General features: G+C 45.1%; 1 protein-coding gene across 9 annotated transcripts in view; it reads left to right on the top strand.

Annotated features, from left to right (window-relative positions):
- MAPT (microtubule associated protein tau) overlaps nt 1-27,685 on the top strand; it is an 81,308-nt gene that overhangs the window by 47,994 nt on the left and 5,629 nt on the right. For 2 of the 9 annotated variants that reach the window (XM_067541039.1, XM_067541040.1), the window contains exons 5-13: nt 2,518-2,583; nt 10,176-10,231; nt 12,343-12,540; nt 14,411-14,543; nt 15,892-15,942; nt 17,112-17,377; nt 21,743-21,835; nt 25,505-25,586; nt 26,053-26,159. In XM_067541039.1, coding sequence (XP_067397140.1) covers nt 2,518-2,583; nt 10,176-10,231; nt 12,343-12,540; nt 14,411-14,543; nt 15,892-15,942; nt 17,112-17,377; nt 21,743-21,835; nt 25,505-25,586; nt 26,053-26,159 — 1,052 coding nt within the window. Of the gene's footprint in view, nt 1-2,517; nt 2,584-10,175; nt 10,232-12,342; nt 12,541-14,410; nt 14,544-15,891; nt 15,943-17,111; nt 17,378-19,085; nt 19,150-21,742; nt 21,836-25,093; nt 25,133-25,504; nt 25,587-26,052; nt 26,160-27,685 lie in introns of those variants that run through there. The other 7 variants (XM_067541046.1, XM_067541047.1, XR_010918505.1 and 4 more) reach the window with 6 other exon arrangements.

Genomic DNA, 27,685 nt, shown 5'->3' with positions numbered 1-27,685 from the left:
TAATATTACGAACATTGCAGTTTGACTTTTTATTTGTACAGCCCTAATTTAAACGCAGATCTACCGCTTCACGTAATCACAATTTGAATATGTAAATGAAACTAAGTGTAATGTGGTGCACATTAATGAAACCGTTTTTAAAATAGAAAATGTTCTAAACTGGGACTAACTAGTTTTTCCTGAGTTAGTAAAAAACATGCTTTGACCTGGTAAAAAACCACCTCTCGTAAATACCATGCCATCCCTGGTGATGGCAGTCTTTTTCTGGATGCTTATAGAATAGAAGTAGGAACTTGAGTTGGAGCTTCTTAATAGAACTACCAGCATCTCATAGGCTTGGGTAGGTTCCAGTAAGCACACACATTTGCTGCTTTACCTTCTCCTACTTGAAAATCTGAACTGGCTGGGTCTGCCTCTTGTTACCATCTCTGAGAGCACCAGGATCTTTGGGGAAGTTGTTGCAACCTTTTCTCCTCTCCAGGCTCCACAGCATCATCCTCTTTTGTGTCATTGGGAAGGGGATACCTCAGGGCTTTTTAGGCGGAGGCTCTTAACTCTCATTCCACCAGCAGCAAATATTGAGGGCTGCTGCCAACCGTGTAATCCATTTATTAAAACCCCATCCAGGTCTGGAGGCAGCTGGCCCAGCTTTGTGGGTGAGGGTCTCTGGAGGATCTTGCTGCTCATCTCCCAGGACTCTGGGTTTTCCCACAGTGCAGCACACAGACCTTGCTTGAAAATGCCAGCTAAAAATCAGGCCATTGGATTTTGCAGCAGCTGCTTGGTTGCTGGCATGTTTTCAGGATAATGCGGAGAAGTTAAATGAATGATTCACCACAGAGGATGCTGGGGAATTACCTACCCCAGCTCTTCTGTAAAGCAAAAAGGTGAGACGCTTTCAGAGGTGTCAGAAGAGAAGTACTGGAACAAATTGATAGCTAGATGGATAGATACAAAGAGCCATATGTCTCCAAGCCCAGACGCCACACCCATGAATTACGAAGGAACTAAAGGATGAAGTGGTTGAGCTGGTAACAAAAGGAAGCAATCTCTCATTAAATCAGTGATTGTACCTGAGAGCTGGAGGGAAGCCCCTGAAGACACTAGGTTTAATCCTGGGAATTGCAGACCAGTGAGCCTTACTTTGGTACTAGGTAAACTGGTTGAAAGGTGATTAAAATGATAATTTATTTTAAAAACTTAGAGAAACATAGAAGAGAACCAGCCCAGCATGGCTGCTGTAGCAGAAAAGTGTGCCTCTCTAATCTACTAGAATTCTTTGAACGTCAGCAAAATAGCAAACGCATAGTTTACTTAGATTGTTGAAATGCCTTTGTCAAACGTCCTGCCTGCAGGCTAGACATGGGATAAGAGGTTAAAGTACTGTGATGGGTCAGCAATTGGCAAAGAAGCCAAAAAGAAAAAAGTAGCAATAAGTGGTTATTTTCAATATTGTAGAATCTTAACGCGGGTTGCCCCCAGGTTCTGTATTAGAACTGATGTGTAGTATGTGTATTAGCCATCTGGGAAAGGGGGGTGAGCAGTGAGGGAGTAAAATTTCAAAAGGCTCAAAATTAAGTAGGTTAGTCAGAACTGAAGAAGACTGAGCTAATCAAGTTAAGTGAATGGGCGTCATGGAAGGACAGATGGAATTCAGGATTGATAAATGCAAGGGAGTGCACATCAGAAAACTATAGATCGAAGTATCCTTTGATGTTGTTATTGGGTTCTAAGATGAGTATAGCTCTTCAGGAAACAGACGTAGCCATCACTCCAGACAGATAAACTTCTGCTCAGCGTGCAGCAACAGGGCAAAACGTAGACAAGATGTTATTTTTTGAGTATTTATCCGTGTGGATCTCGCTCTAGGTGCTCAGACACCCCGTGCATGAGATATTGGATTCTTTTGGTCAGCAGTGTCTGGGGCCACGCATGTGCCCTGCCTGATGCTGCACCAAACCACCTCTTGGTTACTTTTTATTGCCTGTGGTACTGGTAGTGATACGGCACTTTGCAGTGTCTGCCCACTGCCCCATAGCTCCCCCCTTTTTGGTGCAGGATTAGTGTCAGTTTAGTGTTAGAATTAGTCTGAGCTGGCTGGCATTTAACACTTCGTTATACGGAGCCCATTGGCACTAATAAAGAATTAGATATTTTTGCGGATGGGTACATCACCACTGGGGACTGAAATGGGTTATAAATCTTCATGCTACCCTTGGGCAAGGCTGTTCCTTGATTGCCCACAACAGGTTCCTGCACTTTTCTCTGAAGTATCTGTTGCCGGTCACTGTCATCCAAGAAGCTGGGTTAGGCGAAGCACTGCTCTGATCTAGTATGGCAGTTGCGATGTATAAATCACCTGCTGTTAAAAGTTAGCTGCCTTCAGCTACAATATAGTACTGTTTAATGCATCCAGAGGGAGGGACAGTATCAGAAAGGAAGCAAATTTGTTTTTTATGGCAGACATTTAAATTTTAACTTTCGTATTTTTTCCACCTTTATTTAACTGTGAACCAGCTGAGGAGGCAGGTGTGGGAGCCACTCCTAACCTTGAGGACCAAGCTGCGGGAGATAGTGCCCAAGGTCAGTGTAATATTTGCTGCTGGCAAATAGTGAAATCCAGGTAGCAAAAGGGATTGGGATTTTTCTTCTGCAGTGCTTCCCTTTATTGCCATACACTCACCTATGCAGTTCTCCCCACCTCTGCCTGTCTGTAGCCAGGAATGGTCTAGATGCTTTAAGTATCCCCCACACTTTTTCATTTAGGGGGACGCCACAACTTGTCATACATTGTCCGTCGTTAGATGGTCACAGCCTGGGTTCTTGTCATCTGTCTGCACTAGCTGACGGGTGAGTGTCCTCCAAGATACGGCAGGAGGAATCAAGATGCAAAACACACACAATGAGGACAGCATTGCTCAGCCAGCCGGAGATGCTCATATACCAACCACTGCTCTTTCATCCCCAGTCTCCTTTTGCAATATCCCTAAATGTCCCTCTCCTGTGGAATGAGAGACGTGGATTGATTTTGAGCCATGCATGGCTGACCCAGGGCAGTGGCTTATCTAACTTTATTATCACCATGGCCAATTTTTTACTTGAATTGTGACTAACATCACGCCCGCTAGGCGTCTGGGTTGCACATTGTCCCCAAACTAGTCTCATTATGTACCCTGAAGTATTGAGCGTCTTCTCTGCTAGCCCCCCTGACGTAGAACATAAAGCTAGCCGCTGTGCTGTGTGGTGTGTGCACATATCGTGTAATTGTGCATCTGCATAACCAAGTGAGGAAATAATCCCTTTAATGGGGGAAGCTACTAGCTCACAGGATTCAGGCTGGAAAAGGGGGATTTTGACTATCCTGCGTTTAGACATGACTGAAAACTTCAGGATGGGATTGTCAAAAGCATCTGGTGTTGGTCTTACTCTGCATCCAGAGAGAGCTGAGCTGGGCTAGTGCTTGGAATGTTTGTGCAAATACTACCCAGTCTAATGAAATAGCAAGTGCAGAAAGCTGAATATGCCTGTGGATGGTTTGCATGCTCACACTTTCCATCTCGTGCCATTTACATGATGCTCAATTTTTAAAGCTGATTAAATCCCATTTTGTGAGAGACTTTTCTTGGTGGCTACATACATGAAGTACATTTCTTTATCTGTTTGGTGTATATCCTTCCTACTACCGTCAAAACTGCACACAACTTGTATAGCCGAGAGCAGTACTTTCAAACTTAGTGATGCTTAAAAAGTAAATATTTTTCCTGTATCTTTTCAACTCAGGGCAGAGTTCGCATCTTCAGCTTCCACATAAATATGAGTCTGGTTATTTTTATCTTAGCAGAAGTTTGCCTATATCACAGGATCATCTTGTGAGTCTCTGTGATTGGCAGTTCATGTGTACAATTGGATGAGGTTTAGAATAGCAGAGGATGTTGTAGGTCAGGGTTGAGGTCTTTAGCAGTGATGTGGTGGAAACGTGGCAGGATATCTGCCCATTCTGTCCAGCTGTGGCCATTTCTCTGTTATTACCAGATGTTTAATTAAACTTTTTTTCCTTTACTGAGTACCAGGATTTCTGCACAATAAATTGTTTCTTTCCTGAAAATGGGGAATGAAGCTTTAAAAGGGGCGCTTCCATTTTATGATACATTTTCCTCTGGATCAGGTACAGTTGGTGATTAGTGCTGCCCACCTGTGGCCAGACGTGAATCATAATTAGTTACCTTCGTTTGGTTTTGCTGCGGAATTTGAAAACCTGCTGTTCAGCGTGAATAGGGAAAAGTAGTGGAGGGCATCTCAAATTTCTGTTGGAGGGGCAGCCTTTTAAATCTACAGATTTTTAACCTTATCATTTGAAATGTGACACTCATTTGATCACATGTTGCACTCTGTCTGTAGAAAACAAATGAATTTTGGAAATGTAGCTAAGGATTTACTGGGCCTGTCTCTACTTTTGTTGTCCTTAAGCTGTGTTCAGTTCACCTGCAGAACGACTGAGTAAATGTGCTCTGCTGGTTAGCACGCTAGCATCCATGGCTATCAAAGGCACACGCCATTGCCTTACACCAGGTTTATTGCCAGCTGCCATTTGGTATCGAATTTAGGTCTGTTTTGGATCATGAATTTGAGGACTCTGCAATGATGATTTCACTTAAGCATTGTGTTCTCTGAGAACTGTATTTGTAAACGGTTAATTCAGTTGTGATATTTACTTGTCTTGTTTTAAAAAACTTCTCTTTATCATTTGTTTTTTATTGAAAGGAAGCTTTTGATTTTGGTACCAAATTTTCCCTAACTTAGGCTTTTCGATTTAGCAGACGAAGTCACAGAAGGACCGAGTGGCTGGAAGCCTGCAGCTAGATAAATACAAACTAGAAATAAGTCTCACATTTTAAAATAACCACTGGAACATCTTACCTAAGGGCGTGGTTGGTTTTCCATCACGCAAAGTCTTTTCATCATGGTCAGACGTTATTCTAAAAGGCATACTCTGCCTCAGCCAGAATGTATGGGCTGTGTGCAGGAATTGCTGCATGAAATTCCCTGGCCTGCGTTATGCAGGAGGTCAGACTAGGGCCTTGTCTTCACGTACAGTGTGCTGCCGTAGCACTTTAGTCAAGGTGCTGCTGCGCCAATGGGCTTAGTTAATCCACCTCCCCGAGAGAGAGAAAGAGGAGAAGGTCTCCCTTCGACCTAGTGCTGTCCTCTTGGGTGGTTAGGTCAGTATAACTAGATCGCGTGGGTGTGGATTTTCACCCCCCTCAGCAACATAGTTAGACCGATATGTAGACCTGGCCTAGAGGATCATAAATGTTCCCTTCTGCCCTTAAAATCTTTTCATCTGCTCTGTAAGTTCTGTTCTTTAAATTGTTATACTATCAACTGCTCCAAAATGGGCATGCAGTGTGATGGTACGAATTCCTCTGTAGAGTGGGTGGAACGTACAAAATTGCACATTGCTTGCGGTCACAACCAGGTGTTCCCGTTGGGCCATCCACCCTGTCCACCTACAGCCTGTGCTCTGAGAATACTTGTATTGCTCTGTCGAGTTTTTATTAAGGACAGAAGAGAGGAAGAAATGGTCTAGGGCAGTGAAGATGGTTAGGATTTTGAGTGGCTGAGATGAGCCATATTTAGTTTGGATAGAAGACGAGCTGGAGGGGATTTAAGTTTTGTCTGTACCCTTAGGAGGGGGAGAATAGCTATTCCTTTTTGTTCTGGCCCCTACTGCGAGAGCACAGGGTTGCACAACACAGTTAATGGCAGATACATTTAGAACAAATGAAAGCAACTAACCCTTCATTTGGCATGTGGTCAGCCCGTGATGTTCACTGCCACAAGAGCTAATTGTCCAACAGCTAGAGAGAGGCTGGATAACTTTGTGGCCTATAAAATTGTGCCATTATACAAGCGAAAAGAGCGGTAGTCAAATCAGCCTTCATGGTGTACTTTGGACCGTCTCCGTGGACAGAGGCTGAGATAGACCCCACTCACCCTGTACACAGAGCATAACTGATCGCACACCAGCATATTATTGGGGCAGAAGGGAGGCTTCTTCCTCTGAGACCTTCAATATGGCTGATAACGTTAGACATCTTGATATAGCAAATCCTGTGTTTATTACTCTAACTCTTCCCAGCAATGGAGCAGGCAGGCAGAGATGATGGATGATTCAATGTATACCATCAAGGCAAAGTGAGTAGCTCTGATTTTAAGCCTATCTACCGGAACAAGACTCCTTTAAAGCAACGAGAAACTGCAGAATTGAATTTGCTACGGCAAGTGGCAGTGTAGACTCGATTGCTTTTATCCATTTAGAATGGTTATCAGAGTCTTTTAAGTCTCTCTCTCTTGTGTTGCAAGAATGAATTTCCATTGAAATGCCTGTGCTAACTCTTTGCCACACTTGATATCCTACCCTACCTCTTCGCCCCCAGAGGAGCTGAGCCGCCCGGCGCGATGGGAGAGTGTGGCATCTAGAATTCAGGAGCATGTGCCAAGTGAGATAAGAAAGACAGCTCAGCCAGAAAAACAAGTGGGTGAGGTTCTTCAGGAGACTCCCATCCCTTTGTATGAAATGCAGCCTGGAGAACAGGCAGCAGCAATTCCAGCCAGAGCTGAGGCCACGATACCAGCACCCCCAGGTCCATACAGAGACTTTAGAACCTCTGAAGAAAGCCAGGAGGCTGGGTCCAGAATTTTGTCCAATGAGTCCTTGGACCATGGTGGCAAAGAAGACGTTGCAATGGATGAAGTGGTGTCCGAGGAAGCAGGTCATGACGTGCACACCGAAGACGTTGTTGCATCAGCAGTTTCTGAATTATCTCGGAGCACTCCAAGAGCTGAAATGTTCTGTCATGGGAAACAGGCTTCTCGCTTTGAAAAGTGGCCCCCGGGTGTGGTTAACGTGGGATCTGATCCAGTTGACAACTCCCTTATTCAACATAGGCCATCTCCTTTGTACACCAGTGGTAAACTGAAAGAAGAGGCCGCTGGGCAGGAAAAAGATCAAGACCGTGACATTGATGAAACCATTCAGCAGGATTCACCTTCCCCATTAGGACGGCAAGACTCTCCAATGCTTGAAGCCCATTTCCACCCAACAGCAGTCGAGGAAGCTGTGGACGTGCATGCCTTTCCAGCAGAAGGCAGCCCTGAGGAAAAGCGGGCAGACATGTCTAGAGAGACTCCTGTTACTGAAATTGAAGCTCATAAAGCCAGACAGATATCTGATGAGAGATGGCAGCGTTTGTCAGGGAAAGGGTATGGAGCTGAGATGGAGCCCTCTGAAAGCATGTACCATGTGGAAGTTGAAGCTAACGTAATTAGGGAGGGAGCAATCTCAGGTTCTCCACTGGAAGCAGCCAAATTTCCCGATAGGTTAGAAAAGGACATGGCGGATGGAAGTGTTTTCTTGGAACAGGAGAGAGGGGGAATGGTGCAGGCCATGGAAAAACAAGAGGCACCCAAAAAGAAACCTGCAACTCACATGTCAGAGAAACAAGTCAGTCGGGTCCCTCACTTAAAAGGTGTGTGTGTCTCATTTTCCTACCCCGCGCTTGTCTCTCCAACCACTTGCTCAGGGCCAGGCTGCTAAAACCAGCAGACGAATGTCTGTGGATGTTCGCTCTGAGCAAATCCAGAGAGTGCTGCTGCTTTTCACCCTTCGTTTACTCCTGGCCTTTAATCTATGGCTTATTCGCCTGACGCTCATGCTTCAGTTGCATGTTCTCTTGCATGGATGCTGACATGCTCCCAACTGTGCTTTTCTCCCTTTTCATTTCAGTGTCTTTGGTTTTATCAAAGCTGCTGTGTGGGCTCGTAGATTTCATCCATCACTCTACATATGTATAAAAGAGGAGTTTGATTCAAATTTGTTCTGGTCATTAGCCTCCCTGAAGTAGCGTTAGCACAGCTCAGGCTATAGTTCTATCGTGGTTGCTAATAATTCACATGTGGTCTCCATCTCATATTGCTTTGTGTGTTTCCTGAGAGCCAGCCCTCCATGTCAGCTTTTCTGAAGGTGAGGGAGGAGGAGTACAGCGGGCGAAACGTTGTCCTCAGTTTCCAAGCCCAATACTATGTGCACCCCAGACAATTCCACAGAGATGGCAGAATTTTTGGTGTATGATAAGAGAGACCTATGTAAGGTGAAGCCTGATTGTTAGCTACCGATGTAAGTCTGTTGAGAAGCCTCGAGCCCTTTAACTGCTCCTCTAATTGCACTGCAGTTAGGTAGCTTTCACTTTAGATGTTCAAATTCATGCAATGGTGTTAGCTCAACTGTCCTGGGTAGGTGCCTGAATTCAGCCTGTTGGAGCACAAACACCAGGCAAATTTTCTCTGTATTCAAGAACTATTTCTCCTCTCGCTGAGACCCACAATGAAACCTCGGGAGGTTGCCGGTCCAGTGGTGAAATGTGGGGTTTTCACTGAATTGTTTTACTAAGCAATCAGAATGAAAACCTGTTCACTAGCTTGCAAAGGCTCCTCTAGCATCCACATTCGAGTGAGCAGGTGTTGAAAACACAACGTAAGTTCTTTGGGGGCCCGATCAGGCGTAGACATCCGTAGAGTTCTAACGCTCTTCCGCAGGAATTGTTTGCCGTTGGAAAAACAGGTTTGCAGGTCTGCAGAGTTCCTGCACCACTTTTGATGCCTAAATGCTGTCTTGGCACATCTAGCCCCGTCAGCCTGAAAACTTAGCCCGTAGTGAAGTGTCTCCTTCATGTGAGGCAGGAAATGGGGGTTGGCGGGGGACATAGCCGACTGTACTGTGGAGAACAGCAGCTGCTGGTAATCCAGCCTCTTCCATTGGCATTAAAGCCCACAGCAGATGTGTTAATTTTAATGACTTAAAATGCAACCAGACAGCTTCACTCACACCTCCTGACGTCAGGAGTGGTTGCCATGACTAGTACCAACAGGTTAATAGGTGGAAGTGCACAGCGCTCATCTCCTTGAAACCAAATTGGCTTTGTTTTTAGACAGTTCAGGTTACTCTGTGCTTAACGTCGCCAGCTTCTGATGTAATAGTAGGAACAGAAAAGGGGCTGGGTATTTCCATTTTCAGCCAGAAATACCGGGAAGTCTTATCTCTGATATGCAGCACTGCCTTCATTGCACAAGGAACTGTTGCTGATTTAGGGAAGGGCATGAGGCAAGTTATGGAAGAGGATAGTGCAGCGCTTCCAGATGTCTGTGTGTGGAGTTATGTTTTGTGAATTTCATTATCAGTCAGAATAAATTTCCAACCTTTAGGGAAGAAATAAGAGCTGTTGTCCTTTCAGATTACGAAGGAATTTAGCTGCGGTCATAGTAGTTAGCACCCTATAGTTCAGTACGAATTTTACTCGGTCTATATTTCTAATTTCTTTATTTGCAATACTGCATGTCTGTTGTAGTTTGTAGGTTAATGGGAGGGGGGAGGGAGGGGAATGATGTAATGTGCCAAGAAATCCTATGTATTCATTATGAAACAAGCTTAAATGGCTTTCATTTGGCCGATGAAGCCTCAAGGGATATTACAGGTTCTGAAACTGAATCCTAAGGAGTAATATCTGCCAGTAAGACAGAAGGATAGAACACTGAGAGAGGTGAAGATTATGAACAGATTTGTATAAAATTGCTTTTTAAAGTAATACATTGGACTGTGATTTTGAAAAAATAAGAATAAGCAGTACTGCTACGTAAGATCTTCAGCACCTACCCTGGTAGGTTTGAGGCATTCACGAGGTTTAGTCTTCAGATGCGATGCTTAAAACCTTATCTGCATTTGTTTTTAAGAGCAAAGGGACAGACTTAGGCCTGAGAATGGAGCTATTCTCTCCTAACCAGAAAGACACCATTAGAACAGTGTGTAAATCTTTTGGGCAGAGATGATCTGGTACAAAACTTGCAGCATGCTTTTGATGCCTGATGCTCTCAGCGGTTACTTTAATGCGTCATCTCCTGTATTAAGGCTAATATGTAATATAGCAAGAACACACTTGAAAAGGGGGAAGTAATTTGATGACTGTTTTTTTAAAAAAAAAAAAAAATTCTGATTTAACTGAAATGAGAAGAAAAGAGAACACTAATGCATGTTATAATAATGCAGACATTATAAACTATTTTGTATTTATTTAGCATCTGCAAAAAGTGGAACATAACTGTATTTATTTGCATTTCATCAGCTCGTATTGACAGTAAAGACAAAGATGGAACTGGTACTGAAGAGAAAAAGCCTAAGGTAAGCTGACAAATATATGAAATATGATGTAAACCCATTAACCTTCTTTCTGTGTTCTTGACTCCATCTACCCAGCTTCTTTTGACCTAAATCATATATTTGTTAGAAAACCTTGGCATTAATTTCCAGTTTTCTTTTCTTCTGGTCTGTGTTTGCATTCCCCTTTTCCCCCCGTTTGGAAGGTGCAATAATTTTAAATCATGAACCTTGGAAGAATCAAATTTATAACGAAATTGTGACTTTTAGAATTAAGCTGCTGGTTTTTACTAATTCAAAGAAAACCCCAGAGTACATGACAGGAGACCAAAGTTTTCAAAAACTGTTACTCTAAAAATTGGGTCCCAGTCCTGGAATCAGGTCCATGCAGCTGTGAGGGTGAGCTAGTGTGAAATACAGTTGTAGATTTGGGGCTTTGGTTGGTGAGCCGGCAGTTCTGAACTTGCACAACTTCCCAGCAAGGCTGGGCATTTGTTCTTAGCAGCCATTAAAAAATTGTCGGTATGTAATAGAGTGCTGTGTTCAGAATTATACACCCAGTTTAATACTGGGAAATTCCAAGAGAATAGAAGAGCTCTATGCCATATTCAAAAAGGGCAAACCAGATGACCTGGGTAACTAGATGCCAGTTAACCTGACATTAATCCCAAGCAAAATAATGGAGACGCTGATACAGTATTAAATTAATAAAGAATTAAAGGATAGGAATATAATTAATACCATGCAACATCGTTTTATGGAAAATAGGTCTTGTCAAACAAACCTGATTTCATTCTTTGAGAAGGTAACCAATTTGGCTGATAAAGGCAATTGCATAGATGTAATATGTTTAGACATTTATAAGGCGTTTGGGTTAATACCAAATGTCATTCTGATTAAAAAATTAGCACTATAAAATACCAATAAAGCGCACGTTAAATGGATTACTGGCTAACTGACACATCTCACAAAGTAGTTGTCAGTGGAGAGTCAGCATCGAATGGGGTTGTTCTTAGTGGGCTTCCATAGGCCTGATGATATCCAACATGTTCATCATGGAAGTAAATCTAAAAATCACTGCTGAATAAAATTTGTAGGTGACAGTGATTGGCGGAATGGTGACCAATGGTGACAGGGCAGTCATACACGGTGATCCATATTGCGTGGGAAGCTGAGCTTGTTTAGACAAAAAGTGTTTTAATACAACCAAGTGTGAAGTTCTGCATTTAGGAGCAAGGAATGCAGGCCAGGCCTACAGAATCGGGGATTGTGTCCTGGAAAGCAGTGTCTTTGAAAAGGATTTTAGAAGTCATAGTGGGTAAGCAACTCAACGTGATCTCTCAGCACGATGCTGTAGCAAAAAAGGCTAATGTGATCCTTGGGGGGAGAAATGAGTAGGAGCAGGAAGGTGATTTTGCCCGTTATACTGTAGTGGTGAGACCCATGTCCCTTTGGGATTTGCCGTGCTGAAGAAGATGATGATACTAGAATTGTTGTCTGGTTTGGTGTCCACATTTTAAAAAGGATGTTGAAAAATTGGAGAGGATGCAGAAAAGAGAGATACGTTACCTGAAGACTGAAGAAAATGCCTTACAGGGAGAGATTTAAAGCGCTTAATCTGATTCCCTTATTTTACCTTACGGTTTACAACATGTAAGTACCATCACAGGGAGAAAATACTGGCACTAAAGGGCTCTTTAATCTAGCAGAGAAAGGCACAGTAAGAACCAGTGGCTGGAAGCTAAAGCCAGACAAACCAAATTGGAAATAAGGAACGCATTTTTTAACAGTGAGGGTAATTCACCATTGGAACCAACTCCCAAGGGTAGGGTGGTGTCTTCAAATCAAGATGGGACATCTGCCTGGAAGTTATGATTTAGCCAAACACACGTTGTTGGGATCAATAAAGGGGAAAGTGGGTGATATGTGATGGCCTCTGATGTACAGGCGTGTTCTGACTCTGGCATAGCATGAGCCGATCTCCCGATCCCAGACACACATCTCTTTCTTCCGCCTGGGTGTATTGCACCTCTAACTCCGCGCCATTCTCATTTGATTTTAACCGTCATCCGCTTTCACTTTGTTTTTTCTCATGGTGATTTTTTTTTAATTTTATTTTGTTTATTTGCTTTAAGACATCCACACCTTCCTCTGCCAAAACCCCGAAAGATAGATCCTCCATTACCCCCCAACGACCCTCCTCTGTTAGTACAATCCCTTTGAAAAAAGCCTCCAGTCCTGCTGAGTTCTCAGTACCAGCTTCCACTCCTAAACGAGTCTCTTCTATCACATCCCGACCTGCCAGTACGGGAACGAAAGAAACGAAGCCCAAGGTAAGGAAATGGGTTCAAAGGAAAGCAAAGCCAACTTGAAGAACTAGCAGGTTGCCCATTCCTGACTGATTTTCCTGCCAACTCCGAGGCCTGGGAATGTTGAGTTAGATCAACCTGTCTCTCCACACTGCAGCACAAGCCGTGCCTGTGTGTGGTGTCTCCTCTTTACTCCAGGTTACTTAGAGGAGGAGGTACGTGGGACTGAAAATTCTCCCAACTTAAGCTTCAGTCAGGAATGACCACACAACCATTCTAGGTTGTTTTAGGGGTGGCTGACGTGTGATTCCTTGTGTTTTTACAGTAAGTGTTTGTTCAAAAAAAAAAAAAAAAAGTTGCAGTGTTACCATGAAATCCTTTACTATCCTTGGTTAAGTGGAGGTTAGAGTAGTTCTCCTGGAAATATTATAATTTCAGTGTGGTTCAGAGCAGATACATTGCTGGGAGACTCCCTTGGTTTGCAATCATTTTAATGTTGTTTTTAAAAACCTCTCCTACTTGTGCCAAAGGATTTTTGTCTTGTGTTTCAGTGAGGCATTGAGCTTTTTGAGATTGCAACAACGTTGTGTTAGTGTTTCTGGGTACGCTGACATAGTCTTGCATGTGAACAATGTGTGTATATATCATCTATTCCTGAGTCAGGTTATCCATGCTGCAAAATTATGCAGAAAACACCAAGCTCTCTAACATGGCTGTGATTTATTCTGTATATTTAAAAAAAAAAGATTCATTAGAGTTTTCAGTCGCAGAACTTGGCAGAACCTAAAGGAAGGAGGAGAATAGAAACTGCATATCTTGAATAATAGGAAGAGCTTCTGCTGTTAAAGAACTTGAAGCTGACCAGTTCCGAGCCTCACTATGCAGGCATGCATTGCCCCGGGCTGCCATACGTTTTTAAAAAATGAAAATTTCATATTCACAGAGAAATAGCAACAAATGATTTTTTAAAAAATGCTTAGCATGCTCTTTCTCTGATATGTATATAGTGTGTGTGTGTGTGTGTGTGTGTGTAAACAAATGAATACAACAGCAAAATACTCAAGCTTTCTTTATGAAAAGTAAGAGCCCTGGTTTGAAATTGTTTAACTGACCACTAGCACGTTAGCTTTCATTTTCACACTTTTACACACTAGAGTCCTGCATCATAAAGGGAGCAAATGATTTTGCACCCGATGTAGGAAGCTGCCCTACAGGATTCCGGGGTTAATAAACAATGAACTACGGAGGAATGGGGAAAAAGGATATTTTATTCTGCTTTTGAATTTTTAAGCATCAGCGACCAGCCTGAACTAGACTTTGTCTGAATTGATCCATCCAGTGGTGTTAAATTTTCATAAACTTTTTAGCACTCTAGAAGGGCTGTTGAATGAACATAAACCACAATTGACCCGAAATGGGGAAAGGATGCCTTTGTTGTTGGTGAGGCAAGAGTTTTCGGAAGAGGTTTAGGATGCAGACTTGCTTTTCGGCCAGACGTGTTAAATGGGAAGGATAGCGGAGCATTTCATGGCACTGCGTAAGGTGTGGAAATGAAGAGCTTGCATGGGAGAGTGGGCGTGGCAACCATGTGCTTCCCTTTCAATGTAGGTGCTATCTCGGGGCTTCCAGGCGGTAGGGCCGGTGCAGCAGCACATCATCATAGGGGCTGCGTGCTAAAGGGTGGTGACTCGTATACAACTCAAATGGCTGTAGGTGTGGAGGTCTTACTGGAAGGTGCTCATCCTACCCTCCTAACCTCATCATGAGGCTCTTTGCTAGCTGAATGGAGAAAGAGTAAAAATCTTGAGAACGTCCCTTCACCGGGCGGTTGGTTGTTTTTTCCTGTGGGTCTGCAAACCGTGCGGTGAATGTTTTTCCCCAATTCCATCGCCAGGGTCCGGAGATGAAAAGCGGAATGAAGATGGCCGCTCCCAGGTCTGCAGTAGCGCAGACTCAGAAAAGTCCAGCCAACGCGAGCCGGATCCCAGCGAAAACGCCCACGGCCCCCAAGACACCTCCCAGTGCTGGTAGGAAGGAGTGCATGCTGCATACTGCAAAATCCCCAATGGGGGGTTCAGCCCATTTACAGGGGGGCAGGAATCGTCTCTTTCCCGATACCCCTGGGATCGCCCAACTCTAAAATCACTGACAGGGTCAGACTTCCTGCGCAGATTTTTTTTTGAGCACAATATCTCACGAAGAAGCCTGTCTTCACTCAATCCCCTTCCTTCACCTGCAGGAGCAAAAATCTATGCTGCAATGTCCAGACCCATGGGGAGATGTGAGCTGCAGAAAGATGAGTGTTAGATGTATTGGGCTTTTTCTTCCTGGGTATGAGGGTGTGAATAGTGCAGCCCTGAAGGAGACTGAAGTTACTAGGTGATTGCCCTTGTCTGGGAAAAATGATCCATCTGGAATTACCCACTGTGTGCTGCAGTGTCTAGCCAAAACTCTCTAACAGCTGGAGAAAGGAGGTGGGAAATCTGACCTGTCAATGGGCTCAAGTGAATTTTTTGTAGGGATATTCCATGTGGTGAAATCTGGAACACTGGCAGGAGAGACCCTATGTTGCATGGGGTGTACTGGGAGGTTGAGGGAGGCAGTAGCAAAGTGGGGGCGAATAAATATTGCGCTTCACCTAGCCCTTGAATAGTGAGGTGTTCTGCCCAGAGAAGTCCCATTCAGTGAGAAGAGGCTCCTTTTATATGGGTACAGATTAGATGGGGTGTGTCTTCCTGTACTTTGGGGAACCCTGTAGAATAGCTCCTTGGGTTCATTCACTAGGTTTAGATAGATTAAGGGGTGCGGGTAGGTAGCACCGACTTTATAACAGTATTGAGCTATGGATGGAATTTAGTTATGAATAGTTTTTGTGTAATAAGCCTGGTTGGATACTGGCCTGTCTGCTTCCTTCTTATAATCATCTTGGTTCAGGGTGACAACTGCCCTCCCCCCCAACTCCTTTATCCTCTGGTTAGATTCCTCTGGGATTATAATTAATTGAATAACCTCTGCTCTGATTTGGAATATTTAGGATGCTCCATTTTTTAATCTACCTAGATTTGCGGGTTTTTTTAATGGGTTGATAGATATTTCAAAAGGCCAGGCATTCGTTCACTGAAAGGGGTTGTAGTTGGCAACAGGCATCTTTGTAAACCCTTATAATTTAGGATGTATTCTCCTGACACAATTCTCCTGGGGTTAAGCCAGTGCCCTTGATGCTTTCTGGGGATTCTGCTCCAGAAGTCACAAATTACTGTCAAAATGGTGTGTGTCCTGCTGAATATTTCTTCTGTTTATTCAGACATGGATAAAACCTTTGTTAAAGTTTGAAGCGTAATTGATTTTACTTAAATTTCTTTAACTGTCTTTCAGCTGGCAGGAAGGAGCAGAGAAAACCACCTACCACAGCAAAACCTGAGAAAGGTAAAATTTAAGGCGCTTTTCCCCCGTTTGATTCTGGAAAAAATTCAAGCTGCTTCAGCTGTTTGAGCCATGTTTAAAGAATACTTGTAAATCTCAGCGCTCTTCAAAACTTTTTCACATTTTTTAATAAAAATAAATTGCATCGGAATGGTTTTGTTTGTAACCGGTCAGGTGCTGAGAGGTCAGTTTCACAGCCCCGTGGAAAGCTAGTTTTTGATGATCCAAACTCAGAAAACCAGCTTAATTGTGTGTGTTGGGAATGTGCTCTTATTCACTGTTGAACTGAAGAATTGCAGGTACCCAGCACTCTGTTCCACTCCTGTTGCACAGAGCAAATCAACCAGAAGTATTCTTCTCCCCCTGCTCCCAAAGCGTTCCTGCGTGAATGAGATTGAGAAAGCGGCCGTCTGTGTCCTGGTTAGCTCAAACTAGGCAAACTAGGGGTCAGGTTTCCTGGGTTTCATTCCAGGTAGATGTTGGTCGAACCATGGTAGATATTGCTGATTGGGTTTTGATTGTGGGGCGGCTCAGACCTACAGCTCCAAGGGAGGTCAGAGAAACAGCCATTCTGTAATTCTCAGCTCTGCCATTCATGCTGGGTGGCCTTGGATAAGCTGCTCCACTGCACTGTGCCTCAGTCTCCCCTTCTGTGAAATGGGGATAATGATGCTGACCTCCTTTGTAAAATGTGTTGAGATCTACTGATGAAAAGCTGCACCAAAAAGCTAGGTATTGTTCGTAATTAAATGTTTGTAAAGCGCCTTGAAATCCTCAGATGAAAGTGCAGTGTTAAGTAACTTCCTTTCCCAGTCATTGTGATCTCCTGTGCCGTGCCTGTCCTGCGCTCCAGGACTCTCCTATGCAGAATCGTTACCCCTTTGTCTCGGTTCATTGGTGTTTGTTTCTAGATAGCCGTGCCCTTGTAAATCATGATCCTCCCCAGAACTGAGACGTTGTAGGGGAACGGTCAGTACTAGTCACCCCCTGGCAAAGAATAAGTGGAAGCAACTGCCCCCTGAGGGCGACTGCTGACTCCGCAGGCGTGCTGTGTGTTGAGTAGCAGTGGGGCCTTCTTGGAGCCGATGGATCGATTCAGTAAACGTGGTCTGCGCTGTACAAAGAAACGCCTGCCTCCGCTGCACTGTCACACGTGTGTCTGCGAATTTCAGGTGAAGCAGCCAAGTCTGGAGACCGAAGTGGTTACAGCAGCCCCGGCTCACCAGGGACCCCTGGCAGCCGTTCCCGCACGCCGTCACTGCCGACTCCCCCCAACAGGGAGCCCAAGAAGGTGGCGGTGGTTCGCACGCCACCAAAATCCCCTGCTTCCGCCAAGAGCCGCCTGCAGACGTCTACCGCCCCCATGCCGGATCTGAAAAACGTCCGGTCCAAGATTGGTTCCACTGAAAACCTGAAGCACCAGCCAGGAGGTGGAAAGGTAAATCCCCCCGGACGTCGGGCAGATATTGCATGGAGCAGAGAGCTCTCCTTTGATTTATAATTGAAGTGTAGCTTGCAGCCTCTCCCCTTGAAGCAGCAGCAGTGGCTGTGACAGTAGCTGGCCTAAATTCCAGCCAGTGTCTGGTTTTCAACCGCAGAAAGGGAATTGGATGGTCATTGCTTGCCTGGGCTGCGCAGCCTGAGCGCCCATCCCGAAGCACTGCCTGCACAGCTACCATTAGAGCGCTAGCGGGAGCACTGCCAGCCGGGCTGGGAACCTCGCTGCTGCAGGCTGAGTAGCCGTGCCCTTAGGCGCTTTTCTCACTCAATCCGTTGATCAAGCAGTTTGTCCCTGGTGCACCCAGGTTACCTTCTGATCTGGGGAGGGAAGGCTCGCAAGCTGAGTCAAGTCCTCCGTGGCTTCCCCCTGCACTACTGTGCGTAAAAAAGTCTCCCACTGTCTCTTCTTCTTCTGAAAGCTCTGCTGGATTTTCCTCTAGGGGCCGGTGGGAGCGAAGATGCTATCGGAGCAGGGGGTAATAGCTGCTTTTAACGCTTGTGGATGCTCTCGGGTGCGTTCACTTGTATGGGGTGCTGCAGTTGCCAGGGACTCACTGACTGGGGAAGCTGTGCGTCAGCTTGGTTGCCTGAGGTCTCCCCAGTATCCCCTTCCACCATCACTCCAGCCTCCCACGTGACACAAACTACTTCATTAGCCTCACACCCCATGGCCAAATTCTACCTTTGCACCTAGCATCCACCGGCTCAGCAGCAGCTGGGTGTGCATCAGAGAGCAGAATTGGGGCTTGTCTCTAAAGTGATAAAACAGCTTACGATGGAACAGGGTGTTCTCTTAAAGGGGGCAGTGGGGGGAGCCTGAGCGTAAATGTCCATTGAGTGAAGTAGTGGATGGAAATACAAATAATTGAAGGTAATGAGCCTTCCCGTCCTCCTATGGACCCAAGTGTATCCGGGTTAGAAGGGGGGATGCTGTGTAGGTGTGCAGGGGGAAGTGTGTGTGGTTGGGGGAAGGGAAGGGAAGTATTAAGATCGGGCAGCAAGTCAAACTAAAATGGTTCTTTTCAAAAACCTGTTGAAAACAGACAACAAACATTGACCCTGAGACCTTCCAAGATCCAGTCAGCAAAGAAGTTTGTCTTCTTCTGTCTGAGGGGTCAGGGGATCTCTAGATTTCACTAGAATTGCAGGCCGCCTACCTCCCGTGTTCTTCGATTTCTTCCCATTGCACTCAGCCTGTTGGATTAGGGTCCTGACCCATACAAGGCAGATGATCGAGGGACCAGTCACCACTGTGCCCCTCATCAACATATGGCAGTGGAGAAACCCTCCTCCCCACTTCCAAGGGGTGAATGCACGCTGAAGAGCACTGCTGGTCAAAAGAGACCTGCTCTGTGTCTAATACGACAGTAGGTCCAATTGCAAGTCTGCATTTCTCTGAAGGGTGGAGCATTGTGGTGCTGTCCTCTGGGGTTGGAGGGGAGCCATATTGGGCGGCTGTTTAGGAGATTTGCTGAGTGATTTGGTTAATGTGTACCATCGGCGTGTTTATATACAAGGCAGGTATGTTGTCTGACTGGCTTTTTGAGGTAATTTAGGTAGTATTTTTTAAAATGAGCGTTCTTTGCTGTAGCTGGCAATTATCAATTAAATACTCATCTTATGCTTTTGTATTACAATGTATTAAGTGGCTTTTGGAGTCGGTGCTGGGTTGTTATGCCATCTAAAATTGCAGTCCTCCTTGAAGATACTACTGATACTGACCATTCGTGCAGAGTACTCCGAGCAGAGCTGATGCGCCAGACTAGAGAAGTTTGCACCATTCTTCCAACTGTACAAGCTTTTCCTGCCGGCTTCTGCCACAAATTGCTGCTTTCCAGCCGTCTGCACTAGGACATGCAATAAACTGGAACTGGCAGTCTTTAACATTGCAATAGTGCAATGCTTCTAAAAGTGAAAAGTAAATTGATCGAACCACGTGCATGTTTTAATAAACCATTTCCTCTTTGCAGTCAGTTATCTAACCCTCCGACATCATCCGAACAAATGAACGTCTGTTTCCTTGTTTTACAATCAGAATAAGAACAGCTGAACTTCAAGATCGTTTCTGCTGTGTGTGGAGGAAATGGGTGGTGTTTTTGGGTCTTGCTGCTACTAAGGCTGTGTCTACACTAGCACTTATTCCGGCTTTTGTTGCTGGGGGGGGGGGGGGGGGGTGAAAAAAACACCCCCGTGAGCAACATAAACTTTGCTGGCGTAAGTGCTTGTATGGACAGCACTATGCCAGCAGCAGAGCGACATCTACTGCCGCTCGTTTAGATGGTTTCATTGTGTCGGCGGGAGCACTCTCTCCTGTCCAAATAACACAAGTGTTCTTACAGCAGCACAGCTGTAAGTTTTAAGTGTAGACTAGGTCTAAGTATGCCTGGCTTTTAATAGAATAAACATAGCTAGACAAATGGAAGAAGTTTTGAGTTTGTTTTGAAAGGCAGTGTAATCTCGTGGATGGAGCCCAGAGTCAGAAGTGGATAAGGTCTTGATTGACTGCTAAATGTTCCAGGTATTTCCCTTCATTTCAGTGGACAGTTAATGGATGACAGCAGCTCAGTGCACTGGGCGGAAAGGCAGGCAGCAAAATGTTAAGGAAAAAAATGTAAGGGGAGAGACAGAAACGCCGTACTGAACTGGCCGTGTCCGACACGTTATGTGTACTCTGTACTGTCTGTGCATTGCACTACTGCAGAGTCACTTCATGACATGCTGCTGTTGTAAAAACTCATCTGAACTGGTTTGTTTCCGGATTTGCAGAATGACTGACTATGCTGAGGTTAAAAAAAATTCCCCAACCCCCAGTTTCTACATCCCGACCATCAGCCCTTTACAAATGAAACGTCGACCAGGAACCCTGGGACACAGACGCTGGGCTGAAGTGTGCACTTGCCACATGCCCAGTGAACAGAGAACGCAGTCCACCCGCGTTTGTGTTGATTTGTAACTCTCCCCTCGTCAGGAGAGTTAGTGCAGTGCAGCTTTCTTCTGCTCTTACCACACTTATTGATTATGTTGCTAAACAATAGCTCTTATAAAGTGAGCGCAGGCCTTGTCCACATGCAAAGTCGTATTGGCCTAGCTAACGCAGCACACCTCCTCTAGTGTGGATGCAATTACTCAGGCATAAAGGTGCTTATACAGGTTCATCGATTTCAAAGCCTGAAAGTACTATTAGATCATCTAGTTTGAGCTCCATATAGGGAGGGGAATAAGCTATGCTGGTGTAAGGTACCTTTATAGCAATACAACTGCATCCGCACTCGGGGCCGTTCTGGTATAACCATATCTGTAAAATGGGCACGTCCCACATTGAAATGGTTGTACTGGCACGAAATCTGTCTGTAGACTAGGCCTCAGTTCGGGTGACAGGCCAGGCACTCTGAGAATAACAGTGTGCAAGTCACCTGTGGATTTGTAGCTTGTGTGTATTTAGACTCGGTATACAGCTGTAGAGAGGAAATACGGAGTCAAAGAGGTAAATCTTTTAGCCTTATTTGCTCCGGAGCGACGCTGCCCATTTTAACCAGAATGTAAGACTTTATAAAGTGCAAAGACTTTAGTCTCCATTCCTTTAGCCATTCTATCTCAGCCATTTGAGGGCGTCTTGCTCACCCTCTGAAACAGCGTGGGGGGGGTTGGCTTTCCTCCTCCTCGGAAACCCGAAGCGCCATATTCCATATTTCTGGCTTGTGCTCTTCTTAGCTGGCTGTTTCTGCCCCTTCCATACACAGCCACTCAGCTGTGAGTAAAAGCCAGTCCGCTGTGCAGCAACTTCTCCCCTCTAGAGGTGGGGCAGGCTGCCAAGCACAGATCTGAGCTGGCCTGGAGTTGGCAGTGTTTGGATCTGGGGAGGTTGCTTCAGGCCCATCTCTCCTCTGAGCCCACCAGGTTAGAGCTGGCCAATCTTCACAGAGCCCAGCAGTTTTCAGATTCCTCACTTGGAATTCCAGAGCACTTTCTGACCCACTTGCTGCTTGCCATGTTTCCCTCTGACGGTGCTGAAGGAAATGTGGACAGCTGTTTCTTTTGCATGTTTTTCTAGTTTGTAAACTGAGGCTTTCTATGCTGGAATGGAGACAAGCAATTTTGTCTGAGCTCTGACCAGGGGCAGCTCACCTCTGCCGGCCTCTGTCAAACCGGTAACTAGAGAACTCGAGTAGACAAAGCTGCATCAAGCCAGCAGATGGCCATTGCCCTTTAGACTGGATGGTGCTCTGCCATTTGAGTTTATGTAACACAGAGTTGATCCCTGGATGGTGGTGGTGTTACTCATGCTCTTTTCTGGCTGTCAAAGGTGCAGATGATTAATAAGAAGCTGGACCTTAGCACCGTTCAATCCAAGTGTGGATCAAAGGATAATATCAAACACAGCCCAGGAGGCGGCAGTGTGAGTACTTTCACACATTCAATGCACTATAACAGAATTTACAATAAGTAGCATGACTGTATACACTAAACCGCCACTGCTGTCTTCAATGATGGCGCATTCAGATAGTTACTGGTGATGTGTGATGAATTAACCCATTAACATGGAAGACATGGTTCGATAAACTCTACCAAGTCCTTCCACACGCATTGCATGAACAGACTTTCAGTGAAAATCCTTCAAGAAACAGTGTTTCATAAGAAAATATTGTGTTAACCCAGAGGTTTTTCTGTTGTCTGCAGACTGGGATGATTGTAGCAGACAGAAGATTAGGCAGATACGAATGCTCTCTGTGTGCCAGTCATGGCTATAGATGGGTTTCTTAGCACATGTAGGCAAACTGAGGTCCCATTGTTCTGGAGCATGCCACCTACAATTTCAACACCATATAAATCAGGTGAATGACCCAGTCACTGCCCGAGCACCACATTCAGATTCAGCCTATGGATGATACGTGGTTGCCAGGGTCCCTTTAAAGAGCATGCGTCTACTTGTTAATGACAGTATCTCCAGCATGCTTTAGGTGGTGACATGGGAGAACTGACCACAAAGCACTGCTGGACTCGCTGATGTGGACGTGGGACTCCTCTGGCAGAGTGGTAGGGGCCCACCCAGAGTGCCATGAAGTTTGAAAATGCAAACCCAGCCCATAGATTTGACCTGCACTTGTATAGTCCACGAAAGAGGACGAGAAAATGCGTGTGGAGTGAGTTCACTAGCCATTAAATCTATAGGCGATCAGCTGTGTCCTCACACCGCAGTTGGAGGCAGAGCGCCTGTGTGATGCCTTATATGGCTCTGCGGGCCGTGCTTTGGGCACTGTTTCTATCAGGTTTCTATCTTCCCATCTGAACACAAGTGGCCAAATTCAGCTCCCAGTTACACTGCTGAAAATCTGGAGTGACTTACAGCAGCGGCTCTCTGAGGGCGCAGTTTGGCTCCGGGGGAATAAAGCTAGGAGAAAAGGTGACAGGAGCAAGGGAAAGAATACCACAGAAGTGGCCAACAGCAGTCTCAGAGATGGGCGCCTCTAGTGCTATCTTGACCAGCATGAGAGCTGTCTTATGCTCATCAAGGGCCTCAGACTTTTTCAGACCAATTGACTTCCTTTTGTTTTCTACTCTCTGTGGTTCCCCCCAAGGGGCTGGGCCTGCCATTTCAGTGTTGGAAATGGGATGCAACCACAATGTCAGATATTGAGGCTGTTACACATTTATTTAGCAACCGGAAGAACTGGCTCATCAGAAGTCATTGGCCTCATTGAAGCAAGTTTGAAAAAGCTGCATGTGTGTGGGGGGGGCATGTGTGTGTGTGTGGGGGGGGACATGCACGCAGGCATGCATGCACTTTCTCAGCATAGGGTCCCACCCTGTCTGCAAGGCCAGGAGAGTAGCTGATTTTTACCCAGGGCACACGCTCTGCTCTATGTACTTCATGAGAGGTCAGCAGTCTGTGCTCTTGCCACTGATTCACTCTGGTCCAGACAAGTGGATTCATGCTTCTTGCCAGTAAGAACTCAGTTAGTGAATGGTAAATGAGCTGTTGCTATAGCAACATTCGTCTTTTTTTAGCCATTGGGCACAGACACTCTAGTGTGTCATCTGATAATCCAGTGTGACCTCCTTTTCCTGCTCCACCAGAGAGCTGCATTAGGAGAGGGTTGGTCTGAGCATTGCACTGGGAGCCAGGAATGCCTGAGTTCGACTCTCCCTGGCATGCACGACCCACATCAAAATAAAGGAAGGCTTGCGGGTGCATTTCTCTGTCACTGTGTTGTCAGCAGTAGGGGTTTGTGGCACCCGTGTGCATGTTAGTGTTATACTGCTAGTCCTGGGATGGGTTTAAAAAGTGCTACATTAGCGCTGATGCAGGAACACCTGAATTAACCAGGACCCAAGAATTCAGTGAATCAGCGTGCCAGTCTTAAGACGGAAATAATTTAAAAAACATGATCGATCACTCTAATTTATTTTAAATTTAATCTGTGACCACAGAAATGCTGGGTGTATGTGCCACAGCTGCTTTTCCAGGCTGCGTGGAAATGCCGGTCACTTTCTCAGAACACCTGGCTCAGACAACACCATGCCCGCTTGCTACAACAGTGGGTTTTGGTTCTTAGGGTGCGCAGGTAGCTGCTGACTGTTGGAAACAGTCGAGTAATAGCTGAAAGAAGACTAGAGGAAGCATCTTTAGTCCGTGACACTTTAAATCAGGACAGAAATCCTCCGTGTGATGGAGACCTGCCTTCCTGTTAAGTTCTGAAGCTAGCCTGCTACTTCTGGAGGCCTCCTGGCTTGTTTACAAGAGGAATGAGTCTTCTCTGCAGAGTGCCGTCAGGGCTATGCAGCAACATACACATGCACACCTCCCTTTTTAAGCTTCATGCAGGTAACATGCACTGGGTTTTACTCCAGATTGCTTTTCCTACCAGCCTCATAACTTGTTCAAATGGAGAGATTTAGTAAGTAAAATGCATTTAAAAGAAAAGATCAGTGGGTAATGACTCCCTCGGAAGAGTTGCTGGTCCAGTTTTCAATTCAGGACAGCTTGCTTACAACCATAACTCCCTGTGCTAGTGTTATCTCTATTCTATTACTTTTAAAGCCAAATATCTGATGGTAACACTGAGTGATATAGGCATGTTTTTTCCTTCCTGATATCACTGGTGTGTGTGTGTGTGTTTGTGTTTATATCCCTCTCATGCCTGCATCTCCCAGGCCTTTCTAGAATATTATCTATCATCAAATTGTTCAGTCTTCCAGTGTGTTCTTTCTTATAATTTAACTACTAATCCAGATTGACGTTAACGGCCCCTGTTGTATGTATTGCAACACTACTGTCTTGTGTAACCAGTTTAAATGTTTCCAAAGGCTGTTACTCACATGTCCTCCCCCGTCCCCGTCCCTCCCCCCCCCCCCCCCCAAAAAAAAAAAAAAGAGTCCAGGCACCCAGTGTCATGTGATGACAAATCTTTGAACTTGATGGTTTAAATGACAGTGTTTAAATGAAACGATTGGGTGAACAGCATTCAGACATGCTGCATTTTTTAAAATGCACTGTAAGTAATGTTGTCTAATATCGTGGTTCCGTGTATTAGAATGATCCCTTTGTGATTTGTTTTTTTTTTTAAAGAAAATCTTTAATTCCATGACGACATTTTTCAGAAACACATATTTCAGTCACTTACTCTATGCACATTGATTATTTCTGTTCTTTCAGTTTTTGTGGACATAAACTTTATGTTTTACATCAGAAAAGGTATTTATTTTTTTTTAAATTTCTCTTTTTTTGGATGATCTGTATATGAAGCTTAATTAAACAACATTCCACTTTTTTCTCTCACTTAAACACTTTAAACGCCTTTGCTTTCCCCCTCCTGTGGAGAAATGATGATAAACTTGTGCATGCTGATGTTGATTTTAGAGAGGTCGCTACACATCTGCTTTAATGATTTCACAGTTTCTGGTGGCAAGTTCTTCTGTAATTGCTAGTGCATTAATCTTACGGGGGTTTAAACTACACTTTGTCTCAAATCCTAATCAGGTCCCAGTTAATTCTGTGCCTTTTTTATGGTTGGTGATGCTAAAAAGTGTGTATTTCCTCCCCCCCCCCCTTTTTTTATATGAACAGGTGCAAATTGTTTATAAACCAGTAGACCTGAGCCACGTGACATCCAAATGTGGTTCCTTGGTCAACATTCATCATAAACCAGGTAATGTTTGACTTCATAGTGCCTGAGATTTCCAGGTGCTTTCTTTGAAGAGCTTATAACGTACATTTTAGACGTGCCATGCCAAATGAGAATGATAAACAGCGGAGAGGTGGGGCTGGGCTGAGGATCGGGTGACCAGATAGCGAGTGTGAAAAATCAGGATGGGCGTGGTGGGGAATAGGTGCCCATATAAGACAAAGCCCTGAATATCGTGACTGTCCCCATAACATCGGGACATCTGGTCACCCTAGCTGAGGAAAAGAGACGCAGCATGGCCAGAGTTGCTTGGAACACCCGGGCGTACCATTTCACAATGGTTATTCTGACCAGCACCGTCCCGTCAGCACATCTCGGGGCCTAGACATGACATCCTTTAAACAGGCAGAGTGGGCTGTAGCTGCTTACCTCCAGAAGTCTGAATTTTGTTCTCTGGCAGCGGTTAGCCCCACTCTGCTTTCTCTTCCAGGCGGCGGCCAGGTGGAGGTGAAATCTGAGAAACTGGACTTCAAGGTGCAATCGAAAATTGGGTCATTAGATAACATCACCCACATCCCTGGAGGAGGGAATAAAAAGGTAAAATTTGCTGCACTGTACAGTGTTCCTGCTGTCCTCTGACAGGTAGGCATGCACTCGGGGTGGGATCAAAGACAGATCAATGTCAGGACACAGCCGCTACAACCAGGCTTACCCAATTCCCGTTTCATACGAGCTGCTGCTTCTCTGAATTCGTTCTCTGCCGTGACTCGCCCTGATTATCCTGCCTTCCCCATTCTTGAAGTCACTAAAACATTCTGGGGAAAGCGGCAGCTGAAATCAGTTACCTCTGAGTTAAACAGGGCTGCAGTTGTCGGCTGGAGGTTGCTTTTCAAAAGGTGTAAATAGTCAGCCGCTGGAAGTTCAGCGCTCCAGTTCAAGCACAGGCTTCACTTTAAAGTCAGCTGGATTTCAGGGAGGCTGAAGCAAGTTCAGCACGTGCTGAAATGTCAGTCTGTGTCAGGGCCTGATCCTTCCGTCAGGATGACTCATTCACGTCTCTGAGTAATGGTTTCAGTCTCATGCCGGTGCCAAGCTCAGGGAAATGCAGCCCTGCAAAGGGAAGCGGAACACACATGATCACTCCAGCACCATGCAGCTAAATGCGAGGACGTTTGTTTTGCCACAGCGATCTATCCACCGCATAGCAGAAATTGACAGCTGGCCAGTAGCTTTCTTTTGGGGGGTGGTTGGGAGAAAAACTTGAGCGGTGTGTGGCCCGAGTGCAAGTCTGAGCGTTAACCTGAAAGCTACGGTCCAAATCGTCCCAACGTGTGTGGCTGAAACTTCCTCTGAATAGACGTTCTTCTCCTGCAGGTTTTTAAAGGTCCCAGGCCTGCCCCTAGTGTTACAATGTCTGCAGCAATGAGCCAGACTTTACACACACACTGGGCTGAGCCCCAGTTTGTAGACTAACACACACACACGTGCATTTGGGACACTTTGAGCTCTCTGGGGCCTTTCCTACCAGAGTGGGGTGCGGGGGAGAGGGTTGTGTGCGTGTGTTTTTGGTTCTCAGCCAATAGGCATTTCCATATAAACAATACATGAATATGAACAAGTTATTTTAAGATGTATTGCATGAATATGATCGCGTGATTTCTTTTTATTTGATTTCCTAGTTTTTCTGTTGCTCCCTCACTGTCAGGGTAACTGAATGGGTGTGCACCCCCAGGTTTTCATATTGTACGCTGTTATAGTTGGATTTGCATCTTACTTGGGTTTTTTAGCCTCAGCTGCACAGTACAAAGCGGCTTGTTGGCCTGTGAAGCTGACATTTCAATCTATTAAAGACTTGACTTTAATTAGAAAAGAGCAAGTTTGTTGGCATTTCAGAGAGAAGATAATCTCTTCTGGCCTCAAACTTCAGTCTCCCAACACAGGCCAAACAGCTGGGCTGTAAGACTGCGGCAGTATTTGACATCTGAAAGTCTGGCGTGTGTGTGGGTTCATGCATGTTTATTAATTGAAAACTAAATTGAAAGAACACAGGGAAATCTGGTAAGAATTAATATTTAACACTGGGTCTGGGGTTAGTTGTTTACTTGGGGGATATTGATGTGATT

This window comes from Emydura macquarii, unplaced genomic scaffold (assembly GCF_026122565.2).
Source record: "Emydura macquarii macquarii isolate MOO-44397 ecotype Brisbane River unplaced genomic scaffold, CSIRO-AGI_Emac_v2 contig_629, whole genome shotgun sequence".
Lineage (NCBI taxonomy): Eukaryota > Metazoa > Chordata > Testudines > Chelidae > Emydura > Emydura macquarii.
This window is presented reverse-complemented; position numbering and strand designations above follow the sequence as displayed.